The following is a 25,117-nucleotide window of genomic DNA, read 5'->3' as shown; positions in this document are numbered from 1 at the left end:
TGTGCAAATACCTGGTTGTAAATTGTTCTAATTTGTTTTAATTGTTAAATTGTTTAACATGCTTTTTCATGTTTACAATAGTTCTTACTGTTTTCAATATTTAAACTGTTCTGTTTTTAAATGGCTGATTTTATCCTTATACCACATGGAGAAACCTTGAAGATAGGTCAGAAATATAAATATTTTAATGAATTGAATAAGTAATAAAACAGGTTTGCAGCTTTTGAGCTGAATCCACTATAAAAACTAAGATAGGCTACTGTGATAAAAATATTAAAATGTACTATGATGGTGATAAAAATGGATATACCATGATAGGAAGATTTTAGAAATAAAATCATAAAAATAAATAAAATTAGAAATGATGATCCCTCATAACCAGTTTATCTGGTAAAAGTCAAGATACATAGAAAGATATTGCAGCAGATTTAGAAAGAAGAACCAGGCTGTTTATTTTATAAAATTTTATTGTGCTCTAAGCAGTTTATGGCTTGATTTCATAAAGTTAAAGTTATTAATTTTTATTTATATGGCATTTTTTCCTGCACCTAGTCTGTTGTGGTGATGATGACTGTTATGGTCCTAAATAGTGTAGGACTGACCTATCTGGAGGACCATCTTCCATGCCTTCCAGGCAGTGGAAACTACTGACTCAGATGCCCTCTCTCACTTTTAGACTGATCCTTTCAGGGGTTATCCAAAGTGCTTGACCAGTTTAGAAGACAGGGAAAATCTGGGGGAGAAAAGCATTCACACACATCTACATGCACGGTTACCCTGTTATCAGAGCTATTAGCTTAATCTGCTGCCATCTCTAGTCATCTCTTCATCCAGAGATTCTGGAGAAGTTTCTCTTCTGTATCCACTTAATACTGGATTGGTGGGATATGGGAGCCAGGTTTTTTTCCATTTGGCTTGGGCCCCACGTCCCTAGGATGCCTTACTTTAGCTTTCCTTTGGTGGGCCTTCCATTTCTGTGTCAAATGCTCACCTGACACCCAAAAGCAGGCAGATGGAATTCTATTTCTTGAATTAACACCATATCCAGAATTGCTTTCACTTGCTGAATTTATCTCATTGTTCCTGTATTGTGTATTGACTGCATTTTTGTTTTTATCTTTGTTGCTGTCCTTTATTGTTATATTTTCTTTATATCTTGTTTTGCTATGGTAAAGGTATTTATGCCTATATACAATAAAGGCACCAAATCCCATCTGATCTTGGAAGCTAAGTAGAGTCAGCCCTAGTTAGTACTTGGATGGGAAACCACTCATGAATGCCAGGTGATGTAGGTGATATTTCAGAGGAAGGAACTGACAAATCCACCTTTGAGTATTCCTGGCCAGGAAAACCCTATGAAATTTATGGATTCGCCATAATTTGACAGGTGATTTGAGAGCACACACACTCCATTGTAATAATACAGGGGGAAAGAGATACATTTTGCTCATTGAGATTTCAAGAAGAGTCAGGGAGGGACATTACGTATTTTCCCCATAGACCTCAGCACACTTTGAACACCAAAGCACTTTCCAATTGAGTAAAGAAAGCTCTATGAAATTTATGGAGTCTCCATAAATTGACAGGAAACCTGAAGGCACATACACACAGAGAGAGAAGTATTCATAATGAAACAAACAAGTAATAAAACAGAAATTAATGAAAGAGAAATAGCAAATTCAAGATGTGATTGTGCACCTCAGATGTTTTAAGCATGCACCTATAAATATAAAGTGTCAAAGTGACAGACTTTCTGTACCATGCAATACAGTGTATCTCATAGGCAGCCATGTTAGGGAGCCATGGTTAGCTTAAGCTCCTGGTGACTATACACCCAGTAGGAAAATTGAATTGAACTACTTCTACCTATTGGGAGGGAGCCATAAGAACAGAGAGGGGAAAGTGAATTTCAGAAGAATCATAAGAATAACACAGAAAGACTCAAATAAAAAACAGTGAAAGTTCTGGCCATCATCAATGTCTAATATATATTGTCAAATGTTATAACTGTAAGTGTCCCAAAATAATTTATTCATGATTTTTACAGTGAAGCCTAGCAATATCTGTATGTGCCTTGACTTTGGACAAGACCCTTAAGGAGTCTCTGTAAGAAGAAGCACTGACTTAAATCCTTTATATGCAAATCTAATGTGAAATAGAGCAAAAGGTCCTTGGAATGAACATTTGATTGCTGGGGCCCCGGGGATACACAGCATCTGCCAATGCTTTTTAAAAATGTGAAAATGTAAACAAAAATTGTGCATATGTTTAAAACTGGTTATTTTGACCTTGTATCCTTTATGCTTACAGGAATTTTCTAATTAGAGGGGCAGAGGAGATCTCAAAGGGTTCATCCCTTTGGTTCAAGAACTGGGCAAAGTTTAACTCAGGATCTCTTTTAACGGTTTTTTCATCTGTAGAATGCACAGCTGGGTATAATACTGTTGTTTCCCCTGCCCCTCCAAAACCAGGCATGCTAAACTCGCCAAATGAGTTTCTGTATTTCAGCTCTCTAGATAATTTCTGTTTTTGTCAGTGCTACACTGCAAAAGTTTGCTTTCTATCAAATGTAATTAAACCTTTCAATGAGTTTCTCTGGCAGAGAGCAAGAACCAAATCCTCTTTTGCTGAAAAGAGTTTTGCTTCCAGAATACACGCTAATAACTGGATCCATAAAATATTACAGACTTAAAGAGATAAAGCTACACTGACTTTCATTTTTGCAAAGTTGAGTCCTTTTTCACATAGCAAGAGCTCTCTTTATATGGTTTTTCATATGTAGAATGAATATTCTACATATGTGGAAGAATATGATCTCAAATTCCTGAACTCCACATACCCATATATTGTGTGTGCTCCAAGCCTATGTACATATCAATTGAATGTGCATAAATCTTATGCATGAAGTAGCGGTTTGAGTACAACTCTAGAGATCAGCATTTGATTCCATGCTTGACCATAAAAACTCACTGGGTGAGCTTGATTGAATCACATACTCAGCCCCACAGACCCCCATGATAGGCACACCTTAGGGTCACCATACAGTGGTACCCCGGGATACGAATTACCCAGCTTACGAATTTTTCGGGATACGAAAAAATCCCATAGGGATTTATTGTTTCGGCTTACGAAGGTTTTTTCGGGTTACGAAAAAACCTCGGCGCTATTTTCCGCCACCGGAGGGCAGCAGAGAGCTATTTTTTCCATTAGCGCCTATGGCAATTCAGGTTACGAAGGTTTTTCGGGTTACGAAATTAGCCGCGGAACGAATTAATTTCGTAACCCGAGGTACCACTGTAAGTCATAAATGACCTGAAGGTACAAAACAATTACTATTCAGTATCCAGAGAGTCTTCAAGTACACCTGCAGAGAGTGTACATGGCAATGTCAGTCCTGGCTGTTGGTACAAGCAGTCTGCTCTAGGTTCTAGTCTGGTTTAGCACCTTGGACAACACCTTTAATCAGCAGAGTTAAGCACCTTTGGTAGGCTACTACACCTTGGATTGCTCCTTTAAATTATAATCCTAAACCATAAATTAAATTATAAACTGTTCCATTGACAGTGAGATTCCCACCACATTGCTACATATTCCACCCCCACCCATTCCTCTATCTAAGGAGAAATTATAAACACATTTTGAGAATCGTTGCTCTTGCTTCTAGGGAGAACTATCCAAATATGCTTCAGATTCTCCTGTCAATGAAGCAGAGCTTGAACAGTCACTTTTACAGGGAACAAATTACTATCATTTCATTCTGCCAATGCTTTGTTATTATTAGTCTCAGCATCTCCTTATATCCATTTTCCTTAAGGCTAACGTTTTAAACTGTGGATTGGGAATAGAGGACGAAGAAGAGAAGAAGCAGCACAAGCAGGAGAATCTGGTGTATGAAGTATTGTATACACTCTACAGATAACACCTGAAGAACTCTTGAAAAGAAATATAACACACCCACACTATTGGAGACCATATTTTCTTCATGGTCCCAGATCATGCACATTATTTTATGAAAATAATTTATTCATACAGAGCTGAGTAATGTGTGAAGTTCAAGGGTGAGCATAGCAGACCCAAATTCATGTTATCTACTACAGGTTCATTTTATCCATTGCAGTATTCAACCACATTTAAAGAGATAAGCTCTAGTTTATATTCCTGTAATATTATTATGTCCATTAGAGGGTCTTTCTTCTGGGACAGTAGATAAAATATGTTCAAGCATGGATGAAACTAAGAAGATCTCCCACCTTGCCTGAAAGAGCATTGCAGTTCTTTCATGCACCTTAACAGCACATACCACATGAATCTACACAGAAACGGCTGGAAGAAATGTTACGATCCAATAAAGCTGTGACTGAACTGGGAGCTGTGTTATCTGCAAATTAGGATACTAAAGACTAGGAGGTTTTGAGTCCTGCTACCCCCACTGGCAATAATTTTCTACCCAGTATTGGAGACAAGCGTCAGTAGTCATCAGCAACTGCTGCCCACTGAAACTAAGATGAACAGTCCAGACTATATTCTGTTTCTCTCACCCAAAGCAAATCATGGGTCAGGTGAAGTCTGCCAATCATGTTAGCATATACCAATAGCTTCCAACAGAGCTCTTGTCGGTTAGTCAGCGAAATGTCACTATTGAAGCTATGGCTTGTTTCTGTTCAGTACTGACATAAAGTAAACGTGCAATCTATTTCTCCGCTCAAAATTTGTCCACAACATACAGGAATGCACACTGAGAGTTGGCATTTGGTGACAACACTGTGCAGAATCTAATAAATATGAATAAATACATCTCTATCATATCTACACAATCTATTTAGTCTTTCAGAGCATACTAGTACCAATTTACTTTCTCATATTTATCAATGTCCTCTGAATCACCAGGTGCTTTTAAAAATCACATTGCTAGCTGCATCTGAGTATACCAACACAACTGAAAGCTACCTAGTGCTCAGTAGAGTGGGAAATTGTTGCTATGCTTATATTACTTGGAATATTTATTTTCCTAGAGAGATATATGTGTTTATGGCATAATAACCATGATATCCATTGGTCCGTAGCATTAAACATCACCTTTATTATTGTTGTTGTAGAATAATAATAAAAAACAGTAACACATAAGACAAATTTAGGAGACAAAAAGAAAAGGAAGGAGAGGAAACATAACTGAATTGCAAGTAATATTTAATGGTTTTAATAATACTTCCATTTCATCTATGTGCTGAGAAAACCCTAGTAAAGCCACTACAATTTGAGAGGGAGCATATGGCTTTGTTGTTTTTGTATGCCTTCAAGTAATTTCCAACTTATCGCAACCCTTAGGCAAGGCTTTCTTGGCAATATTTGTTTAGAGCAGACTTGGCTTTGGCTTCCTCTGAAGCTGAGAGATCATGTAACTTCCTTAAGGTCATGCAGTGGGTTACCATGGCTGAGCAGGGATTCAAATCCTGGTCTCCACAGAGACCACTACACCACACTTGCTCTCAGCATAAGTTATATTTACATAACATTTTTTTTTCTGTTCTGAAAATGCTTATATATTTTCTATGCAGATGCCTTACATTGTTATAATTATTCAGTGTTGGTACTATTTGTACCTGCAGTGTTTCTAGAAGGCTTCTATAGAGAGCTGTCATCACTTTTGTATGAATGAGACCTCTTGGTACCATTGAGTTAATGATATGCTGGACATTCTTAGGCACAGAACCCAGTGCCAATCTGCTTCTGGTAATCAGGAATGCTGCAGCATTTTAAAAACAGTATTTTCACATATCACCACAGTTAATTGCTGAATCCTGTGGCCTATGATCCATAAAGCTACTTAAATTCCAAGCAGTTGTATTAGTTTCAACAGAGGCTATTCCTAGAAAATGGGGTGTGGCCAGCCATCTGTGCTTTCTATCTTTCCCACTTTGCCTTTAGGAATAAATATGCCATCTCCATAAATGTAGTGATGGTATGCATAAGGATGCTGTTTAACACTGTTTGGCTATGAAATCATGTTTTGCTCAGGCACAGTAGAGTTCTCATATAGTGCACTGAAACAGAGACCAATAGCAATGTTGGATTCTTTCATTAAGAACTACAAAAAGAGAATATTATCCTAACTATACATACCTCAGAGAGAACATGAAAGTGATAATATAATTATGTACTGTAATCTACTGCAAATAAAAAGAGAACAAACTAAGAATCTCTGGAGAACTTCATGTTGATGAATTCTAGCAGCAACTTCTTTTGAGGATTTTTTTAATAAGTGTTATCCGTTAGTTGTTGTGGTGGCTTCCAGGTCAATGTGTTTGGGTGGGATGAGTGATTTGAATCTGCTCTGGGATTCAGTCCAAAGAGTTATCCAAGCTCCTAATCTGCATTTAAAAATAGTCTCAGCAACTTGGATAGCTCCTTTAAATCTCTGGATAAAAATCAATAGCAGAATCATCCCTTACATGAAAGTCTCTAACTTTCTGCACTACTGTCTGTACTGTTTGGATTTGTTAAAGGAAAACAGGACTACTTTTTTTTTTAATACAAATACAGAGAAACTCATCAAGTGTTTATATTAGCTGGCATGACGTATAAATGTGTATTAAGAACCATTTGAATGAATTTGAATAGCAAGAGCAGGAGATATTGAGAGCCAGTGTGGTATGTTAGTTTGAGCATTGGACTGTTGACTATGGAAAACAGGATTTGAATTCCTGCTTGTCATGGAAACCCACTGGATGACCTTGGACAAGTCACATTTTCTCAGCTTCAGAGGAAAGCAAAGGCAAACCTTCTCTGAATAAATCTTGCCAAGAAAATTCTGTGATGGGTTTTCCTTAGGCTTACAAGACAAGTGCTTACTGTCAAGTGTCCTAACTTGGGCTTGGAGGTGTGTCAACCAGGCCTGGATGGGGTTACACTCCCCCTAAAAGACTGTGCTCACAGTTTGGGGATGCTTCTGGATCCGTTGCTCCAAATGACAGCTCAGATAGATGCAATGGTCAGGGGAGTTCTTACTTTCAGATGCAACTGATGCACACCTAGTACTGGAGGACCTAAAGAAAGCAGTGAAGACAATGGCAACCTCAAGGCTGGACTTTTGCAATTCACTGAACATTGGGCTGCCTCTATACCAACATCCATTCATTCAAAACACAGCAGGTAGATTGGTTACTGGGACATCCAGGAATAATCATATCCTGTCATATCATAGCAAGATTAAAATCACTCCACGAGCTCCCAATCAGTTTCTGGGCAAGATACAAAGTGTTTCTCTGACATTTAAAGCCCTACATATTTTGGGTCCAGGTTACCTATGGGATCACTTCCTCCCATATAATGTGCTTCATACACTCTATCACTTCCTCCCATATAATGTGCTTCATACACTCTATCACTTCCTCCCATATAATGTGCCTCTAGGGGACATTGACTGCAGTCAACCAGGGCTAGGTTGGGAACTGTCTGCCAGAGTACCTTTTCTTCAGCTGCCCCTATTAATGACCTGCCAGAAGAGATTCAACAGCTGAATACACTGTCTGGATTTAAAATAGCATTAAAGATCAGTCTCTTCTGGCAGATGGATTTTCTTCCATCCAGATGAATTGTAAATTGTAAATGTTAAATGATGATTTTTAAAATGCATTTTTATTTATATCTCTTGTCTGGTATTTTAAATTGATACATGTTTTTAACTGATGTTGTGTTGGTCTGTAGTTGTTCCCCACCTCCATCCATGATGAGAGGGAGGAAATAAATATTAGGCTTTCCCTAAGTTGGAAATGACCTAAAACTAGAAGAACACAACAACAAGCAAGAGATTTTACAAAGAAACTTGTTTTACTAGTAGTGTAAAACAGTAGTTTGCTCATTAAACATACAGTGCCCCTTAGATTTTATGACTAGAAAGACCAACAATGGGGAAGAAGTGGTACTGTGTTCTTCCATGTCTTTTCCCTTTTTTATAATTGCACGTTCACAGTCTTGATATCCCTTCCCTCTTTCCCTTAGCAAGGTAAGCAGAATATTGGAAGCACATAACAGTGAGGTTTAATTAATGTCAAGAGTCATCAATAAACATTAGTTGCAATTGGAATAAGCTTAGTGTAATGATTCCTGCAATCTAACTGACTAATGCACCTGCCACTAAAATCTATGTGGAAAGTGACTGGCATTGGCCTCAGTAACATCACATTCAGACATTTGTACCAAATGGCCAAAAAGAATTACAGAATATACCACCCCACTTGGGTTAATGTTATTACTGGCATTATTTCTGCCAATAATGACTTTATTTATGTCAATGGGAATATTTATGTTGTGTGTTTCTCTTGAGCTTCTTAAACATTCAAGACTTCTAAGGAGAACATGATTGTATTAACTGGAGTAGAACACACACCCTGCCCTAATGAGTATAAATATTTCACCATCCCATTTACAGCTTGTATATTTGGTGTAACATAGAGGTGGTTCCCTCAACAGTATAATAATAAAAAATATTGAACAGCAGTGACAATATTGGTGATGTGAAGTGTTTTGCTTCTTCCTTTCTTTTATATATATTTGTGCCTAGCTGGAGTAGTAGGAGAGAAGGGAGACCATCTCTCCCATACACTTACATGCCCATATACACATACAATTTCCTCCCTCAGAGTTCAGTGTACTGACTCATCTTGTGATGTCCCTGTTTAAATTGATTGCTTAATCAAGATGCCACCTTCCTCCCATTCCCTTGACTGAATGACTGACTCTCTCTCTTTCTCTCATTATGCCATACTATTGCACTATCTGGTTAAAATATACAATTGGCCCTCCATATCCAAGGATTCTGCGTCCATGAATTTAACCATCCATAACTTAAAAATACCCCCACCCCCCCCAAAAAAATCATAACAGCAAACCTTCATTTTGCCATTTAATAACAATAATAATAATAATTTTGTTTATATTTCCTGCTTCTCCCAAGGATCGAAGCGGGATTACATCATTAAAAATACAATACTAATACAGATACAAACTATAAAATACTAATACTGAATTACAACATTCCTATTAGTTCCTTAAAATATCTAATCATTAAGAATCCTATAATCATCATCAGGGTGGCACATTTATCATGGTCTTATACAGAATCAGGTGAGATCCGTCTTAAGTGCCTTCTTAAAGACATCTAAGGTGGTAATAAGATTGATCTCCTCTGGTAGACTGTTCCACAGTTTAAGGGCTGCAGATGTAAATGCTCTATGGGAAGTTGTTATTAACCTGCTGTTATAGTGTTCCATTAAATTCTTCCCAGATGTTCTGAATGTGCAGGAAGGATTATGTAGGGAGAGGCGTTCATGCAAGTAACTCGGGCCCGAACCATGTAGGGCTTTAAAGGTGATAACCAACACCTTGTGCTGCCCGGAAGCTGATTGGCAGCCAGTGAAGAGATTTCAACATCAGTGTTATATGATCAGACCTAGGTGTATTAGTGACCAGTCTGGCTGCAGCATTTTGAACCAATTGAAGCTTCCAAACTTGGTACAAGGATAGCCCCAAGTAGAGTGCATTACAGAAGTCTAAACAAGAGATTACCAGTGCATGTACCACTGCTTCAAGGTCCTTTTGGTTCAGGTAGGGACGCAGTTGGCGTATCAACTGAAGTTGGTACCAAGCACTCCTGGCCATCACATCTACTTGAGATGACAACTTTAGAAATGGATCCAGGAGTAATCCCAAGCTGCGGACTTCATCCTTTAAGGGAAGTGTGACCCCGTCCAGGACTGGCTGACAAATCTCCATCCCTGAGCCTGAAGTACCTATCACTAGTACCTCTGTTTTCTCTGGATTCAACTTGAATTTGTTTTCCCTCATCCAGCCCATTACTGACTCAAGGGACTCCATTTTACTATGTCATTGTATTTAATGGGAGTTGGGCATCCATTGATTTTGGCATCCAGGGAGGCCCTGCATCCAAATCCCTGCAGATACCAAGGGTTCATTGTATGTTTCCCAACACAACTCCTAAGAGAAATCTCCTTAGCTTTCGAGAAAAATCTGTCAGTTTAATTTCTTCACTGTGTCTTTGAAGAACACCAGCAACATCTGTATCCTATCCAACTTCCATATTGGGTTATGCGAGTTTCTCTCTTCTTTTATGGAAACTCATGTCTATTCTGGGCCATATTTTACTTAATGTATGACATTTACATTTTGTTTTTGTTTTTCTTAATATATCAACTTTAATACATTTCCTCAATGGTTAAATAATGTTTTGGAACATTTTTGAAATGTACACATTTTCATTTGTGGCCATTTATTTATGAATAATTCAATAAAGAGCCAAAGAATAAAATAGTATGGCACTCACCATCTCCTCCTACTGAATGGAAACATATATGTACTCATGTTAAAAATACTGGAGGCAAGCAGTAGGTTAAATTAATTTTAAAATCTTGGATAAACTACATCACTTTGTGACACTAGTTCTCTATTCAAACATGGTGGACTGAGCTTTGCATTTTAAGGCTGTCAGAAAACCTCAGTACTCAGTAAACTAATCCCAAAGAGCCAGACCATTTCTAAGCCTCAGAACATGCACCTTAGCCTGAGCAGCTTATGTGAGAGCATTTAAGCTTTGCTTTCTACATAGCAATGCAGACCCACTTTAGTGTTGACTTTGTATCTGCTTCTTTCCCCTGTAATCCCCAATATCTCTTCTTCTGAGCCTAATTATTGGCAGCACCCTTCCATTATTTGGAGTCTGACCTATGCCAAGGTCTTAAACTAAAAACAGATCAATGTAGCATAGGTTACTCTAAGAAAAGACATTCTGTGCAAAGCATCAGTTTAAAATAAGATATTAGACCAATATATATGAAACCATTCAGTCCATAATTTAAAATTCATAATTTAAAAACCATCTGGATAAATCTGTCAGAAGGGACTGGACTCTAATGCTGTTTTAAATTCAGACAGCATATTCAGCCATTGAATCTCTTCTTAAAGACCGCTCCACAGTCTAGGAGAAACTGAAGAAAAAGGCAGCTGGGTGAATACTTAATAATATGGCTTGCACACAGAGAAGAAGAATTGGTTTAGAACAGAAATGGAACAAATACTCAAAAATCTTCAACAAAATGATTTTTAAAAAGTATTTTCAGTGTTGAAAAACCTTGATAAGAAAAATTCCAGATGGATGAGAATTTGTGCAGTATAAGACTTACTATGCTCAAAACTTGCATGTGGTTTTGTGCAAAAAAAAAAATAGCATTGTCTGCATAGAAAACAACACTTTCTACATGGACAATAATATATCCATGCAGAAATAATAATTCCTGTGCAGAAAATGCTGCTTTCTGCAGAAAAACAACCTTGTGTCAAACTTCAGCAGAGTAATTTGTGCAGAATAAGTCCTGAATTGTGAATAGCCTTTGAAAACTTTGTTTTTTAAAAGACTATCACAGTGGGAAGAAAAAATGCTGTAATTATTCATTGCTCCCTTGGAGAAGAAATTTAGTGAAGAATTGCATCCCTGTTTTAGAAAGGCTGGCAATTTAAACATATTGTTCATCAAAAAGTTATTTGATCTCTTGCAAAACAAGTATCAACTTGAAGAGGTTTGTGATGAAGTACAGAGAGAGCCAGTGTGGTATAGAGGTTTGGATGGTGGACAAGGACACTGGGAGACCAGGATTCAAATACCAAACTCAGCTATGAAAATCCAGTGGGTAACTTTGGGCAAGTCACACACTCTCATCCACAAATACTGGGAGATTGGGTTTTGAATCCTCACTCAGTAATGGCAAACCTCCTCTGAACCAATCTTGCCAAGAACATCCCATGTTAGTTTTGTCTTACTCTCACCATAAGATGAAAAGTTCTAATTCTCTACAGCTGTACCTAGGAGTACGTGGCACTGAAGTTAATAAGGCTTGCTACTGGTTAAATATGTATAAGACTGCACCTTTTAGGATAGGGAGGGGGAGTAAACTGGTTGTAGAAATTGTTAAGGTATATTTGCCATGTAGATCTAGGGAGTAGGAATCTTCCTTGACTAATATACCGGGGCAACTGCAACTATAGACTGTGGTATATGTTTCAGCATCTATTTGTGATGCAGCTAGGTAAACTGAGCAGAAAGTGTTTTTGTTTTCATAAGATGTGGTTATGGGCATTAGGTCTGATTTAAAACAAAAAGAAAAAGGAACCAAAATGAGTGGAGTATAGGCTATGACTCACTGAAAACATAACTTTAGCAGGTTCTTATTCATTTTGTTTCCTTACTTCCAAAGAGCAACTAGTGAATCACACAGTTTGTAGGTTTTGATCAGTGAACTTTCTGACAAAAAAAGAGGCATTATGAATATAGTGGAATAGTTGGAATGTATGCATTACATGTGAGTTCGTGGCTCTTTTAGCCTGTTCTTTCAAGCCTAACATTTTATTTTCACATCATAATTTTTCATATTGCCTTTTTTGAGTACTAGTTATCCAATACTGTTTTCACTTACCTTTTCACAAGTACTTGAAAACTGCTTTTGCTTTCTATCTCCTCAGAGATATATTACAGTAATCATAAAGAACTCTGCAAGTAATATTTAACATTAGGCTGAATTCTAACATACCTTACACAGAGCTTGGAAAACTTGTTTTCGTAGACTGCAGCATCCAGAATACTTCAGCCAGTGTGGCCAGTGATATTCAATATCAATCCTTCAGTGAATCCATAGTATTGTCATTTATATTTCATTAATGTAAAGCCTGAAGAATGCAGATGTGTTTCACAACAGCAAAATAAACTCTGTATGAATTTAATACAGGATAATGATATTTGCAACCATTTATATCAATATAATCTGCTTGATATTATATTAAAAAGGATATTATTTGAGATGGATAGTTCCTGCTTCACTCCCAAAATGCTTCTTCGAACAGAATGACCTGTATGACAAGTAGATGTAATTAAATACATGTTTTCTCCTTCACAGTTAATGTTTTATAGACTCTCATCTGGTTCATTCATTCATTCTGTAATTCCCATATATACCCCACCCTTGAGAAAAGAAACAAACAAGGATGGATAAAACAGCAAGAACATTAAATGACCCAGTGATAATCTAGCAAAAGGCATGTCTGTGTATGCATGTATAAATTAATCCTCAGTTCATCAATTAATCCAACACAGACTAATACACCAGAATTCTGGTTTCCTATGAATGAGTTGTGTGCTGGTGCATGCACCCTATTTGCTCTTATTTCCTTCATTCTAAACTAACTTGAATTCCAAAGCTGTCTGTAGTGTACAAATCCAGTTCCATGCCACCAAACAAGCCAGGATTCATGACATAAGAACAATCACCATTTTATGGATCATTATGATTCTTGTGATTAAAATGTCATAGGCAGCTTTTGATTTCTAATTTGTTGAGCCATTCTCACTAGTGAAAGTTAAGATGGGAATGATCAGGCTTCATGCATGTATCTTATTTTATTGTAACCCAAAGTCCTAACTTGCCATTATGTCTAAACATTTTTTTCTTGTGGGAAGAAGGAATAGAATATGAGAATGGGCACAACTAGCCCCCTTGCTTGGAAGGATGATAAGAGATTCCAAATAGGATAAAAAGTGTCTTCATCTCATGATATGAAGAAGAAAAGGCATAATGAAGAAGAAGAAGATGTTTGTAGCATGCTGTTGCTTTCTCTTACCTCCTTCATGCTATGCGTATCTGGAGATTAAAGCATTAAAAATGACAGGCTCAACACATCTGTATATTACAAGGCTGTAGAAGTTGTTTCTTGTGTCTTTTCTCCCAGTGATGGCTTCTTCCTTGGTGGATTATTCTTTGATCCAAGACTTCCTTGACATTTCTTACCTTAAGGAGGAATTCTGGATGTTTTGCCTTAACCAGAAATCAATATTTGATATGCACTGTGGGTTTATAGAAAGTGCTGAATAAAACCAGATTCAGGTAGGAACTATTACCATGACTATAAATAGCAAAGGAACTCTTTCATGCTTAATGCATCAGGCAAAGCAGCTGCTGCTCACAAGAGCCAAGCCCATCCTTAGGTTCAGTTATACTAGTATCCACTATGCCTCATCAGCGCTACCATTACTCAGTGTAACATAGATACGACTGTACAGTTTGGCACAAAATAATAAGCAAACCAATGCATATATGTCTTAATTCCAGCTACCTGTAAGGACATCATAATACTAACTTGGATATACTGCAATAGCAAGGCAGATGCAGGTGTTTTGGAATATAAAAAACTCTAAGTACCCTTTTCATCATAGTGGTAAATAATCCCCATGTTTATCCATAGAGATGCACCATGCACACAAAATTAATGCCAGTAGTGTTAGAAGTTCAAAAGTTCTGGATTAAAAAACAATAAATTGCTTAAGGTTCTGTAGGGTTCTTTTTTTTTAGTCCTTTTTGTATGTAATTTTTGTTTTTTGGTCACTGTACAGTCACTCCAGTACAATTATATTAGCAATATAAAGTGTGTTGCAGAAAATGTTGATAACGTGACAATTTTTTTCTAGAAAGTAGAACAACATTTGGACAATACTCTGTAGCTCACTTTAGTTTTGTTGTTATGTGCCTTTGAGTCATTTTCGACATGATGACCCTAACACGAACCTATCATGGAGTTTTCTTGGCAATATTTTTTTTTCAGAGGAGGTTTGTTATTGCTTTCCCCTGAGGCTGAGAGCATTTGACTTGCCCAAGGTGACCCAATGTATTTCATGGCCAAGAGGGATTCAAACTCTAGTCTCCAGTCCTAGTCTACCATTCAGTTCACTATACCACCCTGTCTCTCAGCTCTGTTTAGTGCCCATGATAAAATAGTTGTTAAATTTTATAGTGAATCATCACATACCCAGTTGCCATATTTGTTATTTATTACAAAGTCAGCTTTGACTTTGTTAAGTCAGCTTTGAATTGTGATGACCTTATGAATGACAGACCTCCAAGTCGACCTGCCATTAACAGCCCTGTTCAGGTTTTGTAGACTTAAGTCTTGTAAACTTAGGGCTTGCTTGAGTTTATCCACTCTCAATGTAGTCTTCCTTTTTTTCACCTGTCATCCACTTTACCAAATAGTAGAGTCTTTTCAAATGAGTCACAATGGGACTTAACAGACCGCCCTAAAAGGGCAGGCTGGAGTCACCCGGTTTTACTCCTGAGGGAGCCCACAGCAGTCAAACCACATGGGCTCCCTCCGCACCAAAAAGAACCTGGAAAAACTGGGTTCTTCTTGGTGAATCCAGGCACCACCATCAGTGCACTGTTAGCGCACTGTGGTGCATCAATGATGCAAGTGTGGTGCCCCAACGTACAGACACACTTGCGTCATCATGGCGGCTCCCATGGGGGGAGTAGGGTTTGGGAGCATGTGGTTGGTGCGTGTTCCCAAACCCTAGAATTGGCACTGGCATGCTGCTTCTCGCCTGTCTGTCTCGGGCCACTGTCTCATGTTACATTCAAAGCACAATAGCCTCAATTTTGACTTCTAGGGAGAGCTCAGGCTTGATTTGCTGTCAAACCCATTTATTTGTCTTTTTGGCAGTCTATGTTACCTGATGGACCACCTCTCCCCATACAATCCGCCCCGCACCCTCAGATCATCTGGGCAACAACTTCTAAGAGTTCCGGAGGCCAGATTAGTTTCTACCTCCAAGAGGGCCTTCACGATCTCGGCCCCCAGCCTCTGGAACTCGCTGCCCACAGAGCTTCGCGCAGCCACCTCCCTACCCCAATTTAAGAAGGGTTTAAAAACCTATTTATTCGGTCAGGCTTACCCCTGAATATTTCCCCCTAGACTATTATTCTCCCCCCTCCCTCTGCCAGCACTGTAGACTGGCATGAGGTTGCAATGTTTTTAAAATGTTTAGCTCTTTTTGTAAATGGAATTTGTATTTTGTACTGGCTTAGTGTTTACTGTTTTATATGACTCTGTTGTGCACCGCCCTGATTTGAAGAAGGGCGGTATAAAAATAAAACTTTTATTTTATTATTTATTATGTAGTGGATCCATAGGATTGGTATTGAATCAATGATGTTTGCATATGACACCATGGATTGCAAACAGATGTCATAAACCCACTGCATGAATACTAAGAGGCTGTTGTATATTCTCTGTTAATGGAAGACTACAAGTGTACCCTGGATGTCAAAGTATTCACTTTTCATATCTTTCCCCTGAAAAAAGAAAATTCAGGTATCAAGACACTAGCCAGAAGATATTCAAAACAGAAGTGAAAAAGGAGTTCATTGGTAACATAGAGCCTGAGAATGGAAGAGGAATTCTGTCAGATCGGGGGGGGGGGGGAATGTCCATGTCTCAAAACACCCTGTAGAAATAATCCAGTTTGAGACTATTTTAACAGCCCTGGCGCAGTGCTAGGGGATTCTGGGAACTATAGCTTTGTGAGACAGTTAGTCTTCTCTGTCAGAGGGCTCTGGTGCCACAACATACTACAATTCCCAGGGTTCCTTAACACTGAGCCAGGGCAGTTAAAGTGGTCTCAAATTGGATTATTTCTACAGGGTGTTTTGGACCATAGTCTACAAAGAGATTAGTTTTAGAAGCCCACAGGCAGGTTACGAAGGCACTATTCTGTGTCCGGATCATCTAATCATTAGAAACATGCTTGCATTCTGTATCTGTATTCTGATGTTTCATACAGTCATTATGACTAACAGCCTGTAATTGACCTCCTCTTCCATGCTTTTAACTAATGTCTCTTTTAAAACATTCTGAGCTAGGACCACCACTACATCATAGAGGTGAATCCCACATACTAATTATTCAACCATGGCATGCTGATAGTGAAATGGTGGCCCAGTTGGTATAGACATAGGTCTCATTTTGGCATCAAGTTAAAACTTGGCTTTTTACAAAATCCGATGAGCCCTAATGCCTTTACCCTATGTGTGCTGATATACGATTTTCTATTCTTTTAATGTCAGCTCTTAAAATTATGCATTCTTTAATGTTTTTATGATGTTTAAATCATTTTTATTGCTGCATAATTTCATTGCCTTGCATGTTAAATTGTTCTAATAGGTTTTATTGTAAGATGCCCAGAGATCTTGCAACATGAGGAAGGGCAGAAATATTTTAAATAAATAAGTTGGGGGGGGATCAATATCTGGTGTGCAATGAAAGAGTTCTCTGTCTGGTATCTCCAGCCTCTCAGTTTCATTTGGATGACTTTGAGTCTTGTTAAAAGAAATGTTGATTGAAGAATGAAGAAAAATAAATCAGCCAGGCTAGATCAGGGAGACAGAAAGGGTAGCAGAGAAACCAAGTAGAGTATTTTATTTTATTTTTGCTCTGTCAAGAGGTAATTGATGGTCAACAGACATTTGAAGGTAGTGCTAACTCAGCAGAAACTCGTGAGGAAAGTAGGAGGAGGCCTGGTCAATGTTTTGCTCACCGAACTTTATGAAACCTTGTGTTCTGCTGTGTTCTGCTGAGCAGTCTCTTACTGCAAGATGTTACTGAAACATATTCAGCTTGTCTCAGTTGTATATGAAAATGAGGGGAAAGAATGCTGAATCCATGTTGTTCATGTGTGTCATGAAAAAGTGTGATAACTGTAAAATAATGCAAAATAGTTAACAAGCAATAAAGAATGCTAATCACAAGGAGTTGTAAATAATCATATGATAACACTTGAGGAAATTGATCAATGATTTTGATACGAACTGAGCTAATATACACCTCATCTTCAATCCATCCTGAACTGGGTTGGTACATATCCACCATTTTTCACATTCACCATCCCCAAATATCCTAACACAGTTCTCAATCCAGAAAGAAAAAAAGTATCAGAAAACATTTTAAAATGTGTATGTGTGAGAAAATTTATGAACTGTGTCCTTCTTTAAATACCTAATGATAAATTGTCTACCCATTTGGTCTTTGTCCTGGGCAAATGGTGGCAATAGAGGCAGACATGCTAAGAACAAATGTTATTGACAAATATATAGTTAAATTTATATTAAAATGGGAATGTTTTTATTGATTGAAAAATAACAATTTAGCATGACTTGATAATGAGCATATGTAAAACTGGAATAGATTAGAATTAGGCAGATTTTTGTATCCCTAGGCTTGATGCTAATGGAATTGAGGGTACAGTCTGTCAGAAATGATGAAATATAATGGAGAAAAAATGTCCAAAGGCAAATGGGGAATGGACAAGTAGATGAAAAGAGAAAACATAGGCTACTGACAATTAAAATGTTTTCTCATGTGTTTTCTCCTTCATCTACCATAGAATTATGTCTTCAATTCACAGTCATTATCCTTCATAGTTTTAGTTCTGGTGTGTGTGTTTCTGTGTGTGTGTGTTTCTGTTCTGTTGGCTGAACAAATGGAAATCAAGGGTCTATACAGCTTTACAGTTTGTAACAGATGGCTGATATTAAACACTAGGAACTAATCCCAAAAATAAGATTGTGGATATGTGTGTTTTAATCTTTAAAGTTTTACATTCTTATATCCATAAAATGAACATTATCACAGTACTGCTGAACCATACGTCTAAGCTATGACTTCAACAACTGGCTAATAAATGGATTGGTAAGATAACACCAGGAGATGGAATTTTGCTTTGTCCCTAGCACCGTAACAATTTACGTTTCTCACTATCTGCTACTGTGTGTACACTGACTTTTGGATGTTTGTAGTTGAAAAACCAGTGAGATGAAAAACAACTGACCTGGAGTTTGTTGTCTTGTTTCCCCACCCCAACCCCATCACAGGAAAAGGCCCAACATTTACCGAAGACTCTTGTCTGTCAAGTAGATAAATCCACACAGACTGAACTTGTAGGTCATGATGTAAGTAGCTGTTTTAAACAGTTTTTCTTTTATCTTCTCTATTGATATTTAAATCTCTGCTTCCTGTGCTCTTTTGCTGCTGTCTGTGTATTGATGTAAAAGTATGCAACACAATTCTTTCACTTTTAAATGATTCTCAAATGTATTCTGCAACAGAAAAAGATAATTACAACTACCTGGCAGCATACCAGTGTCCTATTAATTGCATGTTTTACCAACAGTTCCCTTGTATTCTCTAGACTTTGTTGAGGGGGGAACATGGAGAATATGTATTTGAGGAATTAGAAATCTTTTTGTGTTTTCAAATGTGAAAAAAAGTATTTACATACTTATTACTAGTTGATAAACTTATTATGCTTGTAAACACCAGTGACCAACCCAGACTGTCTTTATTTTTTTTAACATTGTGTTACAAATAAAAGCTTAAAAACTTTGCAAATAAGTTTGCATTAATATATAAATCACTCAGTCTGCAGGGATGTTGCTAGTACTGTAATTTAATTGAAAATTAGAATTTTTGTCCTGGTACAAATATAAATTCTGACTCTTAAGGAAATATGCATAACTAAATGCTTTGGTTTTTATGTACTTACTTGTCCATTACCACCATCTTTCAAACGTAACCAGCAGTTGGAGAGTAAGTCTCATGCAAAATTGCTGTCTACTGAAAATTGTACTGGTGTTCTCTATTGTGGTATTCTCAAAAGGAGAAAATGATATTCTAAACTGTTCTATTCTGATATACTATTTTTAATGGTATTCTTTAAAGTAGATCTCTGGCTTTTGATGTAGACCCAGATATGCTTTCAACTAGTTCAACAGGCACAACATTCTCAAGTTGCTAATTTAGTTCTTACTTACATGGGACTTTGATTCCTCAGTTGGAATTAAGTTAATAGGACAGTTTTATGATTTGGTGTTCTGAGCTCCACACTTCCTGGTCTGAAAAAAAGGAACTTAAGTATTTCTTTCTTTTTTTTAACTGAATGTCTTTTTCTATCAAATTGAATGAGAGTAATTTAAAAAATGTAGTGTTGTGGGAAAAGAAACTGCAGAATATTTCACCAAATCTCTGCAATTTCAGGGAAGGAAATTTTCCAAGAGTTTTACCATTTTTCAGCAGTGTGCTATTGTTATGGAGTTCTGTTTAAACTGTCCATGTGCTTTCCCATATGAGCAGTTTAAATGAAATGTTGTTATTCAGGGTGATCTTTCACTTTCATTAGTAACTTCCCAAGTTAATCAAGTCAACTAAAAGGTTTTACAAATGAGTTTTATTTTTGTGGTTTTGTTTGTTTTCATGTCAGTGGCAGATTTTTTTTTTAAATAGTATGTTGTTCCAGCCAAGTTTCAGGATGTTCCAGCAGACATATCCCTAGTGTTTCATAGTCAAAATCTGCAGTTGGAACACCATATGTTTTCCTCACACACATTAACAAATATCAAGGTACACATATGTCTTGATGGCTAAAAGATTTAGGTAGTTTAATTTTTTAACAGGTCTAGGGAATGAGAGATAGGAAAAAATCACCAAACACAATAAAGGAAAGCTCATTTTGATAGCAAAATGATAAAACTAGCATTATGTTTCCAAAAATTAGTTTTTAGATCATATATCTCCCAAATATCCTCTACTAAGTCAAGTGTTTAATCTAACGAGGAAAACCATAGATAGGAAATTCTAATTAACAATTTCATTCCTGAGTTGTAAACCTTTTTTTTTTTAACTGTGATGTCTTCACAATCATCTTTGACCTATGTTTCAATTTTAATTCCTTCTACCAGTGTGGAATTTATTGCACTTCTGCTAGTGTCCAAATGCTTTAAAATAAATCTTTCTTTGAAAAGAATGGGATTATTATTATTATTATTATTATGCTTTATTTATATAGCGCTGTAGGTTCATCTATGCTTTATTTATATAGCACTGTAGGTTTCGGCCTTCCATTTTCTTCAATTCTTGCTATAAGCTTACTTTGTAATTATCAGGAACTATAATGTTCCTTTCTCAGTAGATTTGTTTCAGCTGTTCTCAGTACTGTACTCATATTTCATCTTACCATCTCCAGAAATGGGATGCAAGAGACATACAGTCCTAAAAACATGAAACATTAAAGATACCTACTTATTCCTAAGCAAAAACTGGATATTCTAGTTCACCTTGGTTGTATGTAGATTTCAAGACTTGAAATATGCTTGCATTTGTTTTCCAGGATCATAGGACACTCAGTGGCACAGGGGTTAAATGCCTGTACTGCAGCCACTCACTCACAAACCACAAGGTTGTGAGTTCAATACCAGCCAATGGGCTCAGGGTCTACTCAGCCTGGCATCCTTCTGAGGTCGCAAAAATGAGTACCCAGCTTGACGTGGGCAATTAGCTTACACATTGTAAACCACTTAGGGAGCGCTTAAGTGCACTGATAAGCGATATGGAAATGTACTTTCTATTGTTATATTTCTACTCAGCTGAACAGTTTTGAAAATCTTAAAATTTACTCCATCTGCATTTTTGACTACTGCATTTGCCTTTTCCCACTTTTTTATTTCTTAGGCAGTCCAGTATGTGTCACAACTCCATGAATTTGTCCTGTTTTGTAACATATAGATAAATAGAGGTGATAATTAAAATAAGGGAAACAAGCCAATCTATTAATGGTGAACAGTTTGTTTTTGTTTGCACAGGTTGCCAAGAGGCCTCAGCCAAAAGTTGATGTCAAAAGTGATAACTGTCAAAAGTGTCTCACTTATAATGTAATTAGTTGCTTCTCTGATTAATGAAGAAGCAGGTGTCCAACATCTAAGCAGAGTGTCTTATGTGCAATGTGTGTCTGTGTGTGAGAGAGAGGGGGGAGGAAGGGAGGGAACTTGGTATCTAAGTGCTGAATGTATTTTATATGATCAATGCCAATTTAACCATCTTAACCTTCCTCAGGTCTTCAAAGACTTCTTTGATTTAGAGATCAAGGAATAATTTCTTATGTGTCAATTGGGTTATTAAAACAAGGATGGAAGATGAATAGATCTAGTCAGGTTGCAGTACAGTTGGTGATGAAATTATTTGACCTCCTGTGGTTGCTTCTCTGATTAATGAAGAAGCAGATGTCACAATCCATACCAGACGTTACCAACAATTATGAATGGTCCGAGATGCGTTTTCCCAAGTATCTGTAGATTCCGTAGATTAGGAGAGAGGTACTTTTGGCCCATAATCTAATATAGCACACAGAGCTCCCCAGTCTGGTCTGCAAGTTTTTCTGTGAGAGAATGTCACCTTCTTTGGGCCACTCCCCACAAGTTTTGATTCTTCCCATTTCAAGAGGGGGGAATTGAACATAAGTGGGCACTATGAACTTTTAACATTATGTTGGATTAATCTTCTGTTCAGTCATTCCACATTTTAGCAATGGGTCTGTTCCTATGTAAGACCACAGTGTGTGCTACAATGTGCCATCATAAGATATCATCTGCATGTTGAAGATCTCCTTGGATGCAGCATAGTGTCTAAAACAAACTGCTTATGATGATGCATAGAAGAAGCATGCTGATCCATTCTCAGATGCTTCTTGCATAGCAACAGGGATCACATGAAGGAACCTAAAATGGTCCTATACTCAGACAGTGTCATACAGTGTGGCTGCGTTATACGCGGCTTTGAGCATACATTCAAATCCATGCAGGGTGCAAGGGGCAGTGCATCCCATTCACATGAATGGGGTGCGCTCCTGTGGCGTGCATGCCCCACACGCCGCCGCTGTGCCACCGCATGAGCCCCGTTTGTTTGAATGGGCCTTGAGCATCCACATATTTTCTCTTACGGGGGGGGGGGTGGTGGTGGTGGTGGTGGTGGTGGTCCAGAAAGGATCCCCTGCATAAGAGTAGGGCGGGACTGTACAGCTACCTGAAGGGAGACTCCACTTAATTGTTGTAATATCTGGGTCATTCTTTAGACATTTCAAGATCTTACTGAGCAGCTGTCAGATAGTTCTTTAAATAAAAATTAGTGGTTTCACTAGGGGATGTAAGAGGTGCACACCACACTTGGTGACACCATCAGAGGGGGTGACACTACTGGGAGAAGGAGTTGGCACCATGGCTGCACTCCAAAGACAACTTGTTCTGGCCACCAGGGCCAGTAGTGGTGGGGCCAGAAGTAGGTGCTGAGACACCTCTGTATTGGCTGCCACTGTAGCTGGTCTTGCTCAAGAAGAGGAAGAGGAGGCTACGCCACCATGTTCATCCTCCTTGCCTTGGCCAACCTAGCCATGTATCACCAAGGACAGCACCTGGTGAGTAGAGGCATCTTAGCAAGCCAAGAATGTGGGGTGGGGAGGGGATTGGGGGATCCATCTCTAAGGCCCTGCATACTATTTTGCTTAAAAAGCTGGACATTGTTGGTGGGGGAGGGTTATGAGATATGTTTATCTTCTGGTTGTAGAAGGGTGCAGCCATGGCAATGACACCATGAGTTATCACACAAGGAGACACCAGACCTAGTGATGCCACTGACCAAAATTGTATATATTAGCCAGTATATTTCAATGTTTCTATGCATCTCTGATTTCTTTTGTTTTCCCAAACTCCCTTTCCCCAATTTATACTCTGTTCAGTTAGGAGACATAGTATGAAAAGAGCTATATGTTCCTTTTGACACTACAACATAAATCTCTTTAAGCTAGTGTGTAGGTTTTATATGAGGTACTGGGCAATTTTGTCTTTAATGGATGAATGTTGCTACAGCACATTTGTGATAAACTGTTTCTTGACACCATTTAAATGCATTGATGCACAACACTCCCTTGAGCTTGCCTGTCTTGTCCTTGCCACCTGACAAATTCTGGTTCTGTTGTCTGTTGCCAAAAATATCATTATGCTTACATATAACATCTGTTCCTGCCACTGTGCATTTCTACTCATGTTGTGGATAGATTCCCCCCTCACTCCGTTATCTTCTATATTAATGACAGTGTTCTCAGCATCCATAATGTGCCCTACATCTCAAAAGATATTAGCAATATACATATAATCCACTGGCTGGATTAATATTTGCATGTGTGTGTATATATCTCTGTTTATTGTGCCTCTTATCTATAATATATGCTTGCAAGTGAGGTTGAGAGTATGCATACATTTTTATTTCTTGTTACCATTTTCGCCTTTTACTGTGTTATCCCCCTGGGCTTCTTTCTTTCTTTCTTTATTTCTTTATTTCTTTCTTTCTTCTTCCTCCTCCTCCTGCTGCTGCTGCAAAGTACTTTAAGAACTTGATAGATTTCCATTTGGTTTAAGACTTCCCTTAAATGTGTTTGTCCTTATGTGTGGATATGAACTACATGTGGATTTATATGAGATTTATACTTTCCAGATCTCACAATAGTATTTGTAATCAGGATGTAATACAACCTTCCCCAGCATTGCAACCTGAGGATGTGTTTGCTATAAATGCTCATAATCCCTATAATATTTGGCTATGCATTCTGAGATGATTGAAATTGTAGATGAAGAGGTGAAAAATTACCCATTTAATTTTTGGGTTTCTCTGTTTCCCAGCACATATACTTCTAACATTTCAAGTGTAAAGGAGATGCTTTCTCCTCCACAGAAATGTGCTTTATCTTTGTTTGTCTTTTTCAAAACCTGCACATTTTATGCACTTTTAAAATATTTACAATAGCATCTTTGTGCATTTTTCCAAATGTATACATTTTTAGTCATGCTTCATTTTGAAATATATCCCATTTTGTTGAAATTTTTCCTCCCTGTAACACGTCACATTGCATACCCTCTAAAGTATGTGGGAAGAATTTGTAGTTGAACAACAGCAAAAAAGATTATTTTTTGTTTGAAATATTTTTGGAGATGTTGATGGAGCTCAAAAATGGTCCATGTGAAAACTGCACTTTTATCTTGTTTAAAACAACAACAACATGTCCATATGAATGCTTTTTGGAGGGCTGGACCATTCTACTCTTCAAGAAATGAAAGTCATGCACCACAATTAAAAGTATTAAAATAAAAGTGCTTGCTTTTTGTATATATCTTGTCACATATATTTTATCATTACATATATGAAACATAAATGCAGATCCCTTCTTCTACAGGGGAGTGGTTATTTTCTCCTGGTCGGAGACCTAGCTATGTTCTCCCCATGAATATTAAGCTATTAATGTGTTGAGAGCCAGTGTGGTATAGTGGTTTGAGTGTTGGACTGTGACTCTGGAGACCAGGGTTTGAATCACTACTCAGTTATTGAAACGTACTGGGCAAGTCACATTTTTTCA

At 37.7% G+C, this 25,117-nt stretch overlaps 1 protein-coding gene across 4 annotated transcripts in view; it reads left to right on the top strand.

The window, feature by feature from the left end:
• CCSER1 (coiled-coil serine rich protein 1) overlaps window positions 1–25,117 on the top strand; it is a 915,439-nt gene that overhangs the window by 538,948 nt on the left and 351,374 nt on the right. For all 4 annotated transcript variants that reach the window (XM_042468781.1, XM_042468782.1, XM_042468783.1 and 1 more), the window contains exon 9: window positions 18,759–18,836. In XM_042468781.1, the coding sequence (XP_042324715.1) occupies window positions 18,759–18,836 (78 nt within the window). The remainder of the gene's footprint in view (window positions 1–18,758; window positions 18,837–25,117) is intronic.

The sequence above is a fragment of the Sceloporus undulatus genome, chromosome 5 (genome assembly GCF_019175285.1).
Source record: "Sceloporus undulatus isolate JIND9_A2432 ecotype Alabama chromosome 5, SceUnd_v1.1, whole genome shotgun sequence".
In the NCBI taxonomy this organism is placed as follows: Eukaryota; Metazoa; Chordata; class Lepidosauria; order Squamata; family Phrynosomatidae; genus Sceloporus; species Sceloporus undulatus.
Note: the sequence above shows the minus strand (reverse complement) of the source record. Positions and strands in the feature narration are given on the sequence as shown.